Genomic DNA, 17,500 nt, shown 5'->3' with positions numbered 1-17,500 from the left:
ATTGGCCCGGCTGTCCACCAGTACTGGGCCACATCAAGGCCAAACTTACTATTCTCATCACGGCGTCTGCTTAAAGATGCGCTTATAGGTCAAAGGTCACTCATTGCCAAAGGTGTTTTTAATCCAGGTATAGTGCCACTGGTGGATTCATTATCACTACTTTTGTGTGTGTGTGTGTGTGTGTGTGTGTGTGTGTGTGTGTGTGTGTGTGTGTGTGTGTGTGTGTGTGTGTGTGTGTGTGTGTGTGTGTGTGTGTGTGTGTGTGTGTGTGTGTGTGTGTGTGTGTGTGTGTGTGTGTGTGTGTGTGTGTGTGTGTGTGTGTGTGTGTGTGTGTGTGTGTGTGCTGCTAGCACCTTCCCCTCTGGCTATATGAGGACTACCAAAGCAGCATCTTGCCCGCCTGGCGCCGCCTGCCCAGTGCCTCATGGTCAGCTGTGGTATTGTGGTCTTGAATGCAAAATGAGGGTAGAGATGCTTTATGAACAGAACAACAACAGAACTTCATTTATTTAATTATTTATTTATTTATTTATTTAGATCGGAGTATAGGTCAACTGCTCTGACAAGAACTTACATTTCTCAGGCAGAAATTAAAACATTAAGAAATGTATTGAAATGGCAATGTGTTAAGGCAGGTACTCAATTGAGAACAAAATACATACTGCAGACAAAACGAGGCAAAACCACCACGCGCAAAGCAATGTTTAGATCACAGAAATGGTGGCTTTTCCGGTTCCAGGGGCGCTGTTGTTGAGATATTCGGAGTTGCGCTTTTTTGCATCAAGTCACATTTGCTGACAGTTAACTGAACCTTATTCTTTACAACCACCAGATATTGGATGTATCGTCTTGAGTTCTGACATTGGGATGTTGTTTGCCCTGACCTTAAGATACCATGTTGCCAGAATGCGATAGATGCGCAATACGGGTGTCCTCTTTTTTTTCCAGAGGGCCGGAGTATGGTGGGATTGTTTAACAAAGACTTGCTAAAGAATAGATCAGCTGTGCTAAGTCAAACGCTAATAATCACTATCCGTTGTTTTAGGGTGAAGACGATCAACCCATGTCCGAGGTAGATTTGGCTCTTGGAGTGTGGTCTGTGTAGCTGTAGTTCTTATCTCTCTCATCCTCTCTCTTTGCTGGTGTAGTCACTGTGTCTGTGAAAAAAAAAAAAAAAGTATTATTAGTTAAAACGTTACCTTGAATTGAATTGAATTGGATTTGATTTGATTGGACTTTGTTGTTGTGTATTTTGCGTGTGGTGTGCATCCCTGTGATTTTGGCTGCTCTTAGTATTCCACAGAGACGCTAACCCCCCCACTTCTCTTTGTTCGTAGAGACCTGTGCGCCTCATTTTGTAGGCCCAGTGACTACCACTACTGCCCCCTTTCTATCTTCCGCAGATGGATTGTTTTTGCCCACTTGGATACACTGATTGGATACATTTATTAATTGGATGCTCTTGTGCATTGATTCATGCCACTGACTAAAAATTCAATCAGACATTAATTTCCGACGCAAGATCTAAAAGCTAAGAGAAGTCTATATGAAAATACATAAAACATCGGCAAAGTCAGTCTCTCAAGTCAACTAACAAAATACATGGCATTAACAGATCACACCGCTAATTCATTCTAGTTAGAAAGAATACAACACACATCCCCATCACATGCAAATGTTTGAAAGTATAACCATAACATTTTGCGCACTCCCATATGTCGCCATATTCCTTTTGAAAACACAAATGCTTTAAAGTGTAAGCAGCATGCCATTCCACATACAGTACTGTGCAGTATGTTCACACAGAGAAGGGATAGTCATCAAAGGTGACACCAGGCCAAACTAGAACAAACGATGAGTTGAACTGATCACTAAACAGCTTCCCGATAGTGTCTAACATACAGGCCTACATACGTATCTACTTCCGTGATAACCCTCTCCGCCCCTATGTGCCTCCATTCCTCCTCCATGCCAATGACCCCCTCTTTGCCCCACATCCCCACCCCCACCCCCTTGTCCTTCTCTCCGCTTCCTTTTCCGCAGGGAGAAGAGGATTTGATGTCCGAGGTAACATGGCTCCCAAGCCCTGCTCTCCTCCCCCCTCCCTTAGTCCTAGGCTGTGTGGGTGTGCTTTGCCCAGATCAGAGAAGGCCTTTGCCAAGGCGGTGAAGGATGGGCGGTGTTGTTGTTGTCGTTATTTATTTTTCTTTTTTTTCAGTTTTGTGTTGTGGTGTTTTTTTTTCTCTCTCTTTTCTTTTCCTGCCTTGTGATCTGCCGTCGTTCTCGAGTCTGTGTTCTCTTCGCCCTCCCCATACCCCCACCACTTCTCTTCTTTCCTCTCCTCTCCTCTCCTCTGCCCTCGCTCCCCTCCTCTGTTTTTAACCTCCTCTTCCTCATCTCTCCTTAGTAGCTGCTTCCTGCCAGCCTGATACGTCCCTGTAGACTCCATTAAACAAAACAAACACTCTTCCAAAAGCATGCCTCTATCTCTCACTCACTCCATATTGCACTCTTCATCCAGCTCTCGTTATTTCCTTCTGTCTATCTATCTATCTATCTATCTATCTATCTATCTCTCTCTCTCTCTCTCTCTCTCTCTCTCTCTCTTTCTTTCTTTCTCTCTCTTTCTTTCTCGCTCTCCTCTCTCTATCTCTTTCTCTCTCTCTTGTTCTCTTTTACTTTTGTTTCTCTCCCTCCCAAACCAGTGACCCAATCTGTTCTTCCTCTTAGGAAGAAGAAGAGCTCCGGAAACTTGAGGTAGATTGACATCCTGTTTTTGTTTTTTATTTACTGTTTTTGTTATTCCTTTTCACATGACATTGGGCGTATATATCCATCCATCCAGTTTTTTTTCTCGCTGGTGCTCCGTCGTGCCTTTGATCCTGCCTCCTCTCTCGCCCCCATGCTTGCAGTGTATTAGTTTACCTGGCATCCACCCAACTGCCCACACTCAAAATGGCCGACCCCTTATTTTTAGCCCAAATACTTAGCCAGTGAAGGCAGTTAGCACCACCACGTCTTCTTAACACACAGGGTACATCAACATGCTTGCATCTTGAGGTAAACGTCAGCTAAAACCTGCTGCCTACATATGCTATATTGCTTTCGCAAGTGGTCTTCAGCTTAGTTTAACAAGTCTGTCTCATGTTGCAGTTTTAGCCGTGCTTCATAGGAGTAATCTCTGTTACATTATGGTAGAGCCAAGTATTTATCTAAGGATTCTGCTGCTTGATCATGTACTATTCACTGTACTGTAGACTTACACACACTCATTTGAAAGAAATCTAGTGGTCATAAACATCTGATGTTCTACACACACATTGGCATTCACCTTTAGCAAATGGCTTCCAGTAAAGCATCCAGATAAATGTAGCCCTCCTATAGAGACCAAGCAAAGAGCTCCACACTCAAGAGAAGAGGAGCTTCAGACACACACCCCCAAAACATCCCCCTCGTCCCACACCTGTTCAGACTGCTTTTGCTTTAGTCATCCCTCCATCTCTCCACCTTTTCATCTCTTCATCCATCCATCCATCCATCCATCCATCCTTCCATCCCTCCCTCCATTCTTTCTTTCCTCCCCTGGTCCCATCTTTGCTGCCGTCCCATCTCAGCCCCCATCTTTCCTCTTGGTTTCAGGAGCAAGAAGGTCCGGTCAGTGAGGTAGCTCTGGACATCTTCTCCCCCCACCTTCTTCTCCATGTCCCACCCCACACATGAACAGCACACATGTGTGTGTAAATCTAGACGTGTGTGTGTGTGGGTGTGTGTGTGTGTGTGTGTGTGTGTGCGCGTGTGTGTGTGTGTGTGTGTGTGTGTGTACACACATTCTCAGCGTGGCCTTACATAATCCAGCACTTTCTCTTCTAAGCTCTCTCATACAGTTTCTTCGGACACACACACACACACACACACACACACACACACACATCCTCTCCCTCTCATTCTCCTTTCCCCTTAAGTCTCTCATTCATATTCTCTGACTGTTCCATTACTTGTGTGTCTGATTCAAGCAGAGCAGCACACACACACACACACTGGTCCCCTTTCCTCTCCCCCCTGTTACACTCACACCTTTTTCCTCTTTTCTCTTTGTGCTGCATGGGGTGAGGTTCATCTAGAGGAACTGGATGGTGTGTGTGGAATAACACACACACACACACACACACACACACACACACACACACACACACACACACACACCTTCTATCCAGTGTGAAATGAATATAGATGGGCTCCCACCTTACACACAAACTGATCAAGTCTATGTTACAAAGACGTATTAGCACACACACACATATACATAGATTATCTCTCTCTCTCTCTCTCTATCTCCCTCTCTCTCACCCCCACATACAGTTTCTCTCTCACACACATACACAAACTCCTCGCTCTCTCTTTCTATCACTCTCTCTCTATCTATCTATGTTAAGAATGACAGTCTGCACAGTTGGCCATTTTTGACATTCCCCATTCCCGTGTCTCTTGACAATTCTGACCTATTCCCAACAAAAACAATGACTACAATTGTGACTCCGTTCCCCTCCATGTTAGGATGAAGAAGAGGCCCAGGAGTCCGAGGTATCCCATCTCCATTGCTAGTGTGGGAGAACACTGCATGTTGGCTTTACACTCATGGGTTGGATGATCCTTGTACTTGTAGAAATCCAGATGTTGCGTGTGTGTGTGTGTGTGTTTGTGTGTTTGTGTGTTTGTGTGTGTGTGTGTGTGTGTGTGAGTGAGTGTGTGTGTGTGCATGATCTGACTACAACTGTGGATTTGTTTTCTTCTCCTGTCTGGGTGTGGAGTTGTGTGGAGTTGTACCCTGTGTTGAATTTCCCCCTACACCTGCTACCAAATGCTTATTACTGCTCTCCTTTTAACTGATGTTGTGAAAACATATCCTGTTGTTCTTGAACGGCACTGGAATGACTGTAACGTTGATAACGACAACCATTTCTTGGCCATTTAGCCGCTATGTGGCTAGCAGAGAGCCTCCTCTGGGTCAGGGGGGGGGGGGGGGGGGGGGGCGGGGAGAAGTGCAAGCCTTGCTCTCGCCTCTAATGTGCTGTCTGTGGTGTTGGCTGGCGGCTGAATCATGTTCCAAGCATTCGCCCCCATTGCGTCACAGTGAGACAGTCAGGAACAGCTGTGCTGCCGCTGCTAACATTAGCGACACGGCGGCTGACTACTCGTCTGAGTTTCCCTGCCGTCCTCTTCCACATACAGTAAAGGCTGTTTAGCGTGCAGGGCTAGCAAGACTTTAAGTCAAACAGGCAGCAGGCCTAACACCTGACCATTAGACTCCCTTGAGCCACAACAGTGATTGTCTGTCTTTCTGTTGTGTTTCTTTGAGCACAGTGTTGCTTCTTGAAGCTTCAGTGAAGCTTCTCTATACTTCAACCTGACTTGATATCTACTGAGAGAGTGACTAGTCAAGGACGGCTTCCTGGCCTGCCTATCTGTGCGATTATCCTGCCCAAAAGGGGCACATTGTGAAGATACATGTGGAATAGGTTCATTGAGAAGAGGCTATGCACAAGGTCTGATGTCTAGCTTGCCATTGTATTACTCTTGGTGTGTAGATGTTATGGGACTGCTTGTGAGCAACTTTTAAGAAGTAATTTTCTCCTCCTGAACTCTTGAGAGACGAAGAGGAGTGTACAGCATATGTGTTTGATTAGCCATGTGCCTGGTAATGAAGGAGAATGGCGAAGACACACACTCAGTGTGACACCTGCTCTCAGAAGGGCCCCAGAGAAAGATGCCTGCCTCTCGAACATGAGGTCTTTGGGTTTTGGTTTGTCTGAAATTAGCCTACTGTTGGAATTTGCCTGCTCTTGATTTGTGGACGTCCAGCTCTCGTCTTCTCTTATGTGTTAGAACATACCCTGAGCAACCTGCACTATGGAATTGATAAACGTAGCCGGATAGCAATGCCATGAAGTTAGCATGATGTCACAATGTCCCAATGTGATTCTTGTCTTTTGGTCATGGATGGACTGCGAGTTGCATCTGTAGCATGGTGGTGATGTCCCATGTTTTTGTTCTAAAAAGAGTTTTCTGATCTTCGCCTGAATAATGCAACCAAACTTCATGTTCTTCTGTTTTTGATCCTGACAAAAATGCTTATATCAGGGGGAAAAGATGAGGGGAAGATAGCAGCAAAGTCACCCCAGTTTCTCTAGACATGCGTATCAAACCAATCAGTTTCTCTAGACATGGGCTAATATGTTTCAAACACATCAGTCTTCATTCTCATGGCACGATTCTTCCCTATTCTCGGTCCAACCTTACCACGTTAACACATCTAACCTTAGCTAGGCATCTTGTAAAGGTGTCGTTGCCAAAATACGTTCAGCCCCATATAACGGCTCTCTCTGGAATGGATCTGGCTACGGACTTGCATAGTTCCAACGGTGCCTCCCCAGATCTGATCCTGGTCTGCGGCTGGGTCCAAATCTAGATCAGATTCATGCCCAAGTCAGCTGCTATTTGGGGGTGACAGCTAGGCTCTCATTATTTCTCTCGTTAATGAGAGGGGTGACTCCTACCATATATTTGAACTCTTTCTGTCTTATTCAAAAGCACTGTTCAACATTTCTTCACAAACTAGCCCTGATGATTTCTTACTACATAAGAGTTTAGAATTGCTCCTGCCAAATGGTCAAGCCAATGTGCACAGCATGATCAGTAGTCAACAATTGTCAACAATACATTACCAGTAACCTTAGACATTGTCTTCTTTTTAATTAATTACATTGCTTATCACTTTAGGTTTTTGGCCCCCATATAGTGAACTTGAACTATTTTCTCAGACTAGAGTGAATATTCTAGACCTACCCTGTCAATCAAATCGGCCAGTAATGCCACAGCTTTGTCTTTCTCCATCAGGAGGAAGAAGAGGAGGAGGAAGACTAGAGGTCACGACCTGGAGTGGATAAGGATTTCTGATTTTGTCGTCAAGGTAAATAGCTGTGGTTTGTCTCATTTTGGTTTCGCTCTGTCAGTACCACTACACACCAGCAGGTGGAGCTCCAGGTCAGGACTGCTGTGTGAGGACTGCTGCATTTCCATAATGTTGAGTCTAATCCAGCAATGTCTAACATGAAGTACCATGCAACAACCTTGAGTTTATAATGTAAGGATAGTTTCAAAATAATTACTAATAACAATATATAAATAAATAATAATACAAATCTATATTTTTCTAATCAAATAATGAAATCCAACATGCAGTAATCATTGTAATTTGGTATGACCACCCTTTGCTTCAAACATTTTTTGGAGAACTGGCCACAATTCATTGGTCGGTGTAGACTGCCTGTGTCTTGTAATTCATGCAGCTCAAAGTTATGATAGTCTCCTTTTTCTTGGAGGGGAAAGGCCAAGTGCCCCCCCCCCCCCCCCCCCTCCGTTTATAAAATATTTTTATCCACATTACCTCGTATTGGGGAAGAAAAAACTTCCACACATAACCGAACATCTGCGGTTTCAAGGCACTCGGATCCATGCTTCTGCAGTGAACAGAGGTCGCACGTTTGACGTCAGAGCAGATTTGTTGTGGTTTTGCCGCATATTCTGACGTTCAAAACCGCAGATCTCCGGTTATCTCTGGCTACACGCCAATTTATAAACGGAGAATTCGCAGATCTTCACTTTGCCCAGAGTTTTTTTTAAACATTCGGTTAAATGCGTTGTCATGTGGATGACAGGTCCAAATGTAGACAGATACCTTCGGTTAAGCAGATACCCGGCTATGTGTGCACGGGGCCTAAGAGGCGCTCATTCTAGAGGTTCTAGCAGGTCTTCTTTAGAACGAAGAACTCTGCTTGAGTACCTGTTTCCTCTCCCCCGCTCCAGATGGCCATTCATTTTACTCGGTCACTGGTCATAAAATAGTAATTACAACAGCATGTAATAACACTGCCAAACCTTGTTGCTTGTATAGTTCAACGAAGAATTTATGAACTGTTTGCTCTTTCGGCACGGGAAAGGGGAGGGGTAGGGGAGGAGAGGAGAGGGAGGGTCTTGGGAGGACATGAGCGCATTCAGCATGTGTCCCACGAGGGCCAAACACAGCCTCTGTGTCATATCAGGGCATACTAGCGAAAACACACTCCATGAGCTAGCCGTGTGTGTGTGTGTGTGTGTGTGTGTGTGTGTGTGTGTGTGTGTGTGTGTGTGTGTGTGTGTGTGTGTGTGTGTGTGTGTGTGTGTGTGTGTGTGTGTGTGTGTGTGTGTGTGTGTGTGTGTGTGTGTGTGTGTGTGTGTGTGTGTGTGTGTGTGTGTGTGTGTGAGCTTGTGAGCTTGTGTGTGTGTGTGTGTGTGTGTGTGTGAGCTTGTGAGCTTGTGTGTGTGTGTGTGTGTGCTTGTGTGTGTGTGTGTGTGTACACGTGTGTGTGTGTGTGTACACGTGTGTGTGTGTGTGTGCGCGCACCCCTGAGGTGGCAGCCTGCCTGAGTAGAGAGTGCCGAGCAGCTGGGTGCTCAGGGTCATTTGTCTTGTGCTGCCACAGAGTTGCTCTTGCCGTTCCCAACATATTGTTGAGCGCAAGACAAATGTGAGATGCTAATAAATGTTTACTCTGTGGCCCGCGTGGAATTCCTCTCCATTTTCCCTCTCTGTTTGCTTTGCCTTGCGTCACCTGGACACATATGTCCTTGCTGTAACCTCCGAGAGAAATAGGGGGCTTTTGAAGAGTCCCTGCAGTAAGGTCTCTATTTGTCCATCGCAAAGATATGCTGTGAAGTTTCACCACACCCCCTCAGCTGAAAGAGCAGACGACAATCTGAGGGCCAAAGCTGGTACACACTAAAGGATGCGGTAGAAAACAAAGTCTAATAGAGATTAACTAGCATTAACAACATATTATAATAATAATTAAATATAATAAACAACATTATGTGGAGTTGTCTGTCCTTGTATTCCACCCAGTACTGTCTGTGGAGTTGCACTATTCTACAAAGTTGAATTGACACTGCAGTGACTGTGCATGTTTATTCTGGCTTTTAACTAGTCACAGAGGCACATTAGGGGAAAACAATGTGAGAAATTCATGTTTGCCCCTCCTCATGTTGTCACTTTTCAGTTTACTGGATTGGCCTCTCTCTGTTGGAAGTAGATTCCATGAATAGGGTCATCTTTGTACAGACTTGCATAAAAATGTATTTTGTTTAACCATTTTCAGAGCTTTTTTTTTCCTCAATGAATGCCATTCTTAATGTCACATTCCAATTTACCAACCTGGAATTCCACGAAAGTCTCTTTGACGGCCCTGCATGTTGAGCGATAAAGACACTTCAGAGTTCTGCATGCGTTGAATAGTGATGACAGGGACGAGTGTTCCTGCCCAGCATCCTAGTGTAGTCGCGCTGTAGTGCCACACTTGAGGCTTTGCTCTGGATAGGACAGAGATGTCAGTTGCCCTGTTATTGTAGCCCATATGTAGTGGTGAAACGGCTACATAATGGAAGTGTCAGAAGAGTTTAGGTTTGGATATGACAGAGATGTCGGTTGCTCTGTTATTGTAGCCCATATGTAGTGTAGTGGTGAAACGGCTACATAATGGAAGTGTCAAGAGTTTAGGTTTGGATATGACAGAGATGTCGGTTGCTCTGTTATTGTAGCCCATATGTAGTGTAGTGGTGAAACGGCTACATAATGGAAGTGTCAAGAGTTTAGGTTTGGATATGACAGAGATGTCGGTTGCTCTGTTATTGTAGCCCATATGTAGTGTAGTGGTGAAACGGCTACATAATGGAAGTGTCAGAAGAGTTTAGGTTTGGATATGACAGAGATGTCGGTTGCCCTGATATTGTAGCTCATATGTTTTTATTTCTCATTAGGTTAGTGCTTAAAATTATTGTTTTACTGATAATATTACTATTCTCCCTAGTTTGTAATTGTTCACTGTTAATTTAATTTGTATTGTTATTTATTTGTATGTCGCTTTGGACAAAGGCGTCTGCTAAATAACCATAGCCATAGCCATAGCCATAGCCATAGCGGTGAAACGGCTACGTAATGAAAGTGTCAGAAGAGTTTAGGTGTGTCCAGCGGAGGGTCAGGGTTCCGCCGTGTTCTCACTGTTCTGTTCTGTTCTATTCCTTCTCTTGCAGCTTGGAGTGTTCCGACCCCACGTAGCCTGTGCCCTATCCTCGCTGAAACTCCAAGATTCCCTTCCACCCCCACACACACACACACACACACACACACACACACACACACACACACACACACACACACACACACACACACACACACGCACACACACACGCGCGCACAAAAAAACAGACACACACACACAGACGCACAAAAACAGACACACACACACACACACACACACACACACACACACACACACACACACACACACACACACACACACACATATACCTCGTCACAAAAACAAACACACACACACATACACCGTCACACAAAAACAGACACACACACACACACACACACACACACACACACACACACACACACCCCTCGTTGGACACAAGTCCTGGCTGAAGCCCTGCTGACCAGTGAAGGCCTTCACACCGCTGGACCTCTGAGATCTCCCAGTGGACACAGAAACACCAAAACTCAGTTCTTTTGTTGCTGTTGCTGCTGTGTGATTTTTCCCTCTAAAGATTGACCTGCTGCTGCTGCTGCTGTTGCTGCTGATGGCGGTGGCAGCCTCCAGCCTTTGGGTTTAATCCAGAAGAATTCAGACAATAACTCATACTTAGAATCTGACATCAGACTTTCATCAAATCTGTTCGAACACTTTGCTTTGTTGTATATACAAAAAAAGAAAAAAAAATAGAATAGATTTTTCTAAAAAAAAAAGAAGAAAGTGTTTCTTACCCTCATGTTGTCTGATCAATAATGCTATTGCCATGGTAGCCTTCATACATCTGAGTGGGTTGTTGTCTTGGACACAGGCCTTCATTTTAGCTCACTTGAATTTCCTTTTGTTCTGATGTGTGAAATGTTTTATACTGCTGTGAATGTACGTGATCATAGCACTGCCAAACGCAGTCCCTACACCACACCACTAGGTTCTGAGAACTAGATAACATTACAAGTTCTCTGATGGTGTACGTACGCTCCCACAAAAGGTTCTCCTGGACATTTGTTTTATTATGCTTAGAACCTTATGATGAGGGTCAGGAGTTCTGGAGAACTATCCACAGGGTTCTAGAGTCTTGTGATGCTTTGTGGATAGGTTCTCTGGTGGTGCCCATATTCTAGTACCTTCAAAGGGTTCTAAGTAATTGTTTGGTCACTGTGGTTTGGTTTTTCTGAGAGAGGAACAACCCGTCAGCTTTGTATCCATGACAGTGACATAACCTTTAGGCTGAAGTAGAGACAGACTAACTAACAGTTATATTAACGTATGGTATGACACACACGTATGAGTCTGTAGCTGTCTTTGTCTTGTCTTGTCTTGTCTCTCTGTCTGTTTGTTTGTCTGTTGCACTTATTGAATGTATTAGGCAGAGGTGAATAAACAAGCGGTCATCTTAATGTCAATAAAACATAAGAGTGGTGTGTGTACGCAAGGCCGGCCGGCTGGAGCGTGTTCTATTTTTAATGCATTGTGAGCATTCAGGGCGCTCTGCACAATGTGTGGACAGAGGAGGGGGAGGGGGGGGGGGGGGGGCAGACAGGAAGTGAGGTTGAAAGGCTGCACACTCCCAGGAGATTGAGGGTGGAGCATGTGTGTCTGTGCGTGCATGATTAAATGTGTATTCTTGTATGTATGAAATTCTATAGGATCCCAAAAATAGGTCGATTACTTACTTAAGTTTACAGTAGTGTCTTAATATTTGATGTGTCGGATGGATCCCCCATCCCATCCCATGCCACTCTGTGTCTTCTCCATGGCAAGCCTGCGGCACATCGACAGGTTGTTGGACAGGTGTCCACTGTACTGTACTGGCAGCCAGTGGCATGGACTTTGCACGCTTGACCACAGAGAGCTGAGCTAAGTGTTATAGCACTAGCAGTCCCACTGCAACAGAGGAGAGGCCTTGGCTGTAGCACACAAAATAGATACATTGTGTCACTACTACTCCAGCTCTCCCCGCTTGTCCTTGATTTCACACACGCACACACACAGACAATGCACGCACGATTCCTAATAATAACCAGAGGTCTATGCATTTCACTTGAAGAATGAGTAAATGCCAATGGGAAGTTGACATTTCTCTCTCCAGAGACGGAGGCATTTTAGGAGGCATTGTTCTGTGCGGCTGTGAGCGGTGGTGACGCATGCCAGACCACCAGGCTCTCAAGGCTGGGAACGAAGTCTGACTCGGGGGCCCTGCTAATGTTTAACAAAGTGGGTTTCTGACTCAAAAACTAACAAGTCACACAGAGGTGTGTGTGAGAGCGAGAGAGAGAGAAAGCACACACACATGTTGCCATCACAGACGGCCATGTTATGACTTCAGAGGCAGGTCCTGTTTGGAGAACGTAAAAGGTATGATTTCTTTATATATGGCTTAAAATATCCGAGTTATTCTACAAATTCTTCATCAGGGGAAAATGTGGTTTTATGAGCAACAATGGCAGAGAATATGGGGCGTCTCCTAAAACCGTTAAACTGCTAAAATGAGGTGCCAATATATCCTACTTATTAACCCTCAACAACAGAGATTAGGCTCTTGTTGCTGATGTACAGTCTTCATTTCAGGCATTTTCTTATAAGGGCTTTTCAAATTCACTATGCATTCTGGCCTTTTTCAGTTCATGGAAAGCGTAATGAAATGCTGTAATATGCCATAATCAGAAACAAGATGCAGAGTTCACATTCATTTGGATGATGTTTATCCTTCATGCTCACCCTCAGACTGGTATCAGCCATGTACTGTACACTACGTCTAAGAATCAAACATTTGTGGGTGTGGACGAGGATTCACTCATTCTCTCGTCATATAGAAATAATGTGGTTATTGGCAATATGTTGATGCATTCGTGTAAGGCCTATATGCAGAACTATCTAAAAATGATGGTGCTATAATATTACACAATATATGAGAGATTGAGCTAATTTTAGCGCCTCAAAGCCTAATTTAACACAAAATTGCAGGACAGCACCATATCAATGGCAGTATGTTCAGTCACTGCAGTAGAGGATCTAATCGGAGGCTAAGTGAATCTGTTCAGCTCTTAGAAATGGAGTCCTGTTGCACAAATGAACTGTCCATGGGTCATTTCTCATTACTGCATGATGATGTGAAATGGTAAATTGATTAACCATATCTTATAAAACTGCACCGCGACCTGCCCCTGGAGTGAACACAGCTGTGGTGGCTATGCTTTCAAAGTGGCCAAGAATAACATTGTAAAAGTCAATTAAATGCTATGTTGATCTGCACGGTGTTATTGGAATGTATCACTTTTATGTGCATATGTATGCTATGGCTATGGCTATGGTTATTTTGGCTATGGCTATGGTTATTTAGCAGACGCCTTTGTCCAAAGCGACATACAAATAAATAACAATACAAATTAAATTAACAGTGAACAATTACAAACTAGGGAGAATAGTAATATTATCAGTAAAACAATAATTTTAAGCACTAACCTAATGAGAAATAAAACAGTGAAATGAGAATAGCAATCAAATAAGTCACTCAGTTAATTATATATAATAATAATAACTAAAGCATGGTATGGCTAAATGTAAGGACAATAGCAAAATAAATTTCAAATTCTATCAATAGACAAATTATAACAAAACAATACATTATACAAACCATAACACATCACAAACTCAAAGGACTAAGTGCATATTAAATAAATATGCCTTAAGACCCCTCTTAAAAGATCCAAAGCTGTTGCTGGAACGGAGAGCACTGGGCAACTCATTCCACCAACACGGAACCACTGAAGAATAGGATCTACAATTTGACCTAGCATGTATGGTTGGTCGACATAACAGACGCTCCTCAGAAGATCGCAATGGGCGGTTGGGAATGTACATCGTGATTAAAGAACTGAAGTAGCTGGGAGCAGATCCAGTCAGTGTCCTATAGGCCAGAGTGAGAGATTTAAATTTAATTCTGGCTACTATAGGGAGCCAGTGGAGAGTAACTAGGAGAGGGGTTACATGTGTCCTCTTTGGCTGATTGAAGACCAGTCGTGCTGCAGCATTCTGAATCAACTGTAGTGGTCTTAATACACAAGCAGGTAGGCCAGCTAACAGAGAATTACAGTAGTCCAGCTTGGAGATAACCATTGCCTGTACAAGAAGCTGAGTGGAATCTTGTGTCAGATAAGGTCTGATCTTCCTAATGTTGTACAGGGTATACCGACATGACTTTGCAATTGAGGCAACATGCTCAGAGAAAGTAAGTTGGTCATCAATTATGACACCCAAGTTACGTGCCGATCTGGTTGGAGTCAGTGAGGATGAATCAAGCTGGATATTGATCTGTTGGGGAATAGCTGTTTTTGCTGGAAACCCCAAGAGCTCAGTTTTGGAAAGATTAAGCTGAAGGTGCTGATCCTTCATCCAGATTGAAATGTCCTTCAGGCATGCAGAGATCCGATGGGAAACACTAGAGTCCTCAGGTGGGAAGGATAGGAAAAGTTGAGTGTCGTCCGCATAGCAATGATATTCAAATCCATGAGAGCGAATAATCCCACCTAAAGAAGTGGTGTAAATAGAGAAAAGGAGGGGCCCTAATACTGATCCTTGGGGGACTCCTGTAGTGAGGTCATGAGACTTTGATATCTGTCCCTGCCAAGACACGCTAAAAGAACGCCCTTTAAGGTAAGACTTGAACCAGTCAAGAGCTTTCCCAGAAATTCCCAGTTCATATAGTGTAGAAAGGAGAATGTCATGGTTAACCGTATCAAAGGCTGCAGATAAATCTAACAGAATTAACACTGATGACTGAGCAGAGGACTTAGCTACTCTCAATGCTTCAGTCACAGATAGAAGAGCAGTTTCAGTAGAATGACCACTCTTGAAACCAGACTGCATAGGGTCTAGTAGGTTATTCTGATAGAGGAAGTCACACATTTGCTTGAAGACCACTTTCTCCAAAACCTTTGACAAGAAAGGAAGAAGGGAGACAGGTCTGTAGTTCTTCACATCAGTTGAATTAAGTGTACTTTTCTTCAGCAAAGGCGTAATTCTTGCCTGTTTAAAAGAAGAAGGAACTATTCCAGAACTGAGTGAAGTATTAAATACATGTGTGACTGCCGGTATAATAGCGGGTGCTATAGACTGCAGGAGAGTAGACGGGACAGGATCCAAAGGGCATGTTGTTGGACGGCTTCGCTGAAGCAGTTGAGAGACCGCTTCCTCATCAAGAGGAGAGAAAAAGTCCAATGATGGCATCATGCTAACACCAGGCAGAGTCCTTCTTATAGGGTCATCAAACTGAGCACGTATGCATCACATAATTGTCTCTCTCACCCTCTCGCTCTCTCTCTCTCTGTGTATGTGTGTGCATATCTTTGTGAATGTGTGTGTGTGCGTGTGTGTGTGTGTGTGTGTGTGTGTGTGTGTGTGTGTGTGTGTGTGCGCACGCGCGCGCGCGTCTCTGTGTGTGTCCTTGCAGGTTTTAACAACAAAGGCATGACTGTTACCTTGGCAATATGTTGTGTGTAGCCCTCCTGCTAGTACAGTTGGCATTTGCTGCTCAAGGTGAGAGTACCACACACGAACATCTCACTCCAGCACAGTGAAACCTTCCTGTGGTTAATGCCTATTAGCACATGATCTGGTCAACAAAAAACAAACAAACAAGGATATTACTGAACCGAGTTTCCAGCACAGGAATGGAGACATGCATCACAAAGAAAGATTATGTATTATTTATTCCTGATCTTACCCTAACTTTGCCATGATTTTTGTTTATTGTTGTTTTTTTCGTTCCCAACTTTTATTCACAGAAGCCCACTACAATTCAGTAAAGTGAGCACACGTTCTCTCAATATACAAACAAATATTGCAATGACCCAGGCTCAACATTAAACTGATTTGCAGTTAAAACCATTTTATGTAGGCTAAAACCATAGTAAGATGATGTCAACATTTGCAACAAAAAACAATCTTTAGAGAAAAGAAGGTAGTTTTTCTGGAATAGCCTTTGAAATGTACGTTCCTATTAATTAAGAGGATAGATGATTAAAAAAAAAAAAAAAAAAACACACACACACACACACACACACACTCCTCAGCGGGTAGAGAATTATTGCGCTCTCTGAACGTGATTCATTATCCTCACGTTCCCTCGTCCTCGTGCGCGCCGCGGCCCTGTTTAGCCCGCGATCTTGCAGGTGTTTCCCCGTGCTCTGACAAGCGTGTGACAGCTCGCCTCAGGTTCAATTAACCCACGGTAGGAGAAAATAAATCAGGAGCGGCAGGCAAGTCAGTCCGTCAAAGCAGAGCTGCTGGGATTAGAGAGGCAGAGATCCAGATTCACTAGCAAAACACAGAACGTAGCCTACCATAACATACCCAACCTACAGCCTGTGATCAGACTCGATGCTTCAGGCTAATGAGGTCAACTGAGATACAGTATATTCTAGCCAACCAATCAGACGGAAAAGGCCTTTTTCTGTTTTTCTGTTTTGTAATATTTATAGGCTAGTCATATGTCCTTGCTCTAAACATAGGGCCCAATATTGTAGCCATATAAGGTCAGTGTGCCATTTGAGACACTTTGTGTGTTTGAGTCATAAGAAGAATGTGGTCACATAAGGTCACTATCTTTTTTCTCTCTCGTTTTCAGGGTCAGTTCACAGGATGTCACGGACTGTACTGTATAGTGTATCAGAGCAATGATCATTCCATTATGTTAAAATGCTACTCGACACTGACACTAGCATTTTCATAACAAAATGACCATATTAGTATAAGCATAAGTATATATACTTTTTTGATCCCGTGAGGGAAACTCGGTCTCTGCATTTATCCCAATTCGTGAATTAGTGAACACACACACAGCGAGTAAGTGAACACACAGAGAGAGATGAAGGTGGTCGGGGATCAGATCGAAGCCCTAACCAGAAGGCCACGGCTGCCAAAATGAGCAATCCTGTAATTCTATATTAGGCATAGCAATTTGATAGACTTTTTTTTTTTAAAGAAAAGAAAATACGTTATCAAGCTAAAAATGTCTAGTGGCCTAAAACCTAAAGATTGCTCTCCTTTGGCAGTGTCAGGCAAACAGAGGCCACTGCTCTGTGTAGGCTGCCGCTCTGTGAAAAAGAAGCATGTAGGCTAGTTCTCTAGAACTAAACTTGTATTTGCGGGGCGTCTATCTGGGATGAGGTCACCCACACACCAGATGGCTGCACCCTGTGAGGTGTTTCTACGACTCCTCCCGAGCACACAGATGTGTTAGCGCCTGGTTAGCGGGAGGCTACCCACTAGGCAGCGAAGCCCATCTATGAGCGGTCCACTTGTTTTTAATATTGTTTTCAAACACCCCACTGCTTTGGGTCTGCCTTCAGCTCAGCCGCGTTTGGACATTGCAAT

At 43.9% G+C, this 17,500-nt stretch overlaps 2 protein-coding genes across 8 annotated transcripts in view; both read left to right on the top strand.

The window, feature by feature from the left end:
- The window catches only part of LOC134099089 (SH3 domain-binding glutamic acid-rich protein-like), an 18,217-nt gene extending 6,659 nt beyond the window's left edge, over positions 1–11,558 (top strand). The window contains exons 8-13 of one of the 7 annotated variants that reach the window (XM_062551808.1): positions 1,046–1,072; positions 2,044–2,067; positions 2,731–2,757; positions 4,555–4,581; positions 6,895–6,967; positions 10,122–11,558. In XM_062551808.1, coding sequence (XP_062407792.1) covers positions 1,046–1,072; positions 2,044–2,067; positions 2,731–2,757; positions 4,555–4,581; positions 6,895–6,921 — 132 coding nt within the window. In that variant the 3' untranslated portion in view covers positions 6,922–6,967; positions 10,122–11,558. The remainder of the gene's footprint in view (positions 1–1,045; positions 1,073–2,043; positions 2,068–2,730; positions 2,758–4,554; positions 4,582–6,894; positions 6,968–10,121) is intronic. The other 6 variants (XM_062551809.1, XM_062551811.1, XM_062551810.1 and 3 more) reach the window with 6 other exon arrangements.
- Positions 11,559–12,335: 777 nt separating this feature from the next.
- The window catches only part of LOC134099088 (uncharacterized), a 26,959-nt gene continuing 21,794 nt past the window's right edge, over positions 12,336–17,500 (top strand). The window contains exons 1-2 of the mRNA XM_062551807.1: positions 12,336–12,481; positions 15,576–15,661. Of these exons, the coding sequence (XP_062407791.1) occupies positions 15,613–15,661 (49 nt within the window). The 5' untranslated portion in view covers positions 12,336–12,481; positions 15,576–15,612. The remainder of the gene's footprint in view (positions 12,482–15,575; positions 15,662–17,500) is intronic.

This window comes from Sardina pilchardus, chromosome 13, assembly GCF_963854185.1.
Source record: "Sardina pilchardus chromosome 13, fSarPil1.1, whole genome shotgun sequence".
NCBI classification, from domain to species: domain Eukaryota; kingdom Metazoa; phylum Chordata; class Actinopteri; order Clupeiformes; family Clupeidae; genus Sardina; species Sardina pilchardus.
This window is presented reverse-complemented; position numbering and strand designations above follow the sequence as displayed.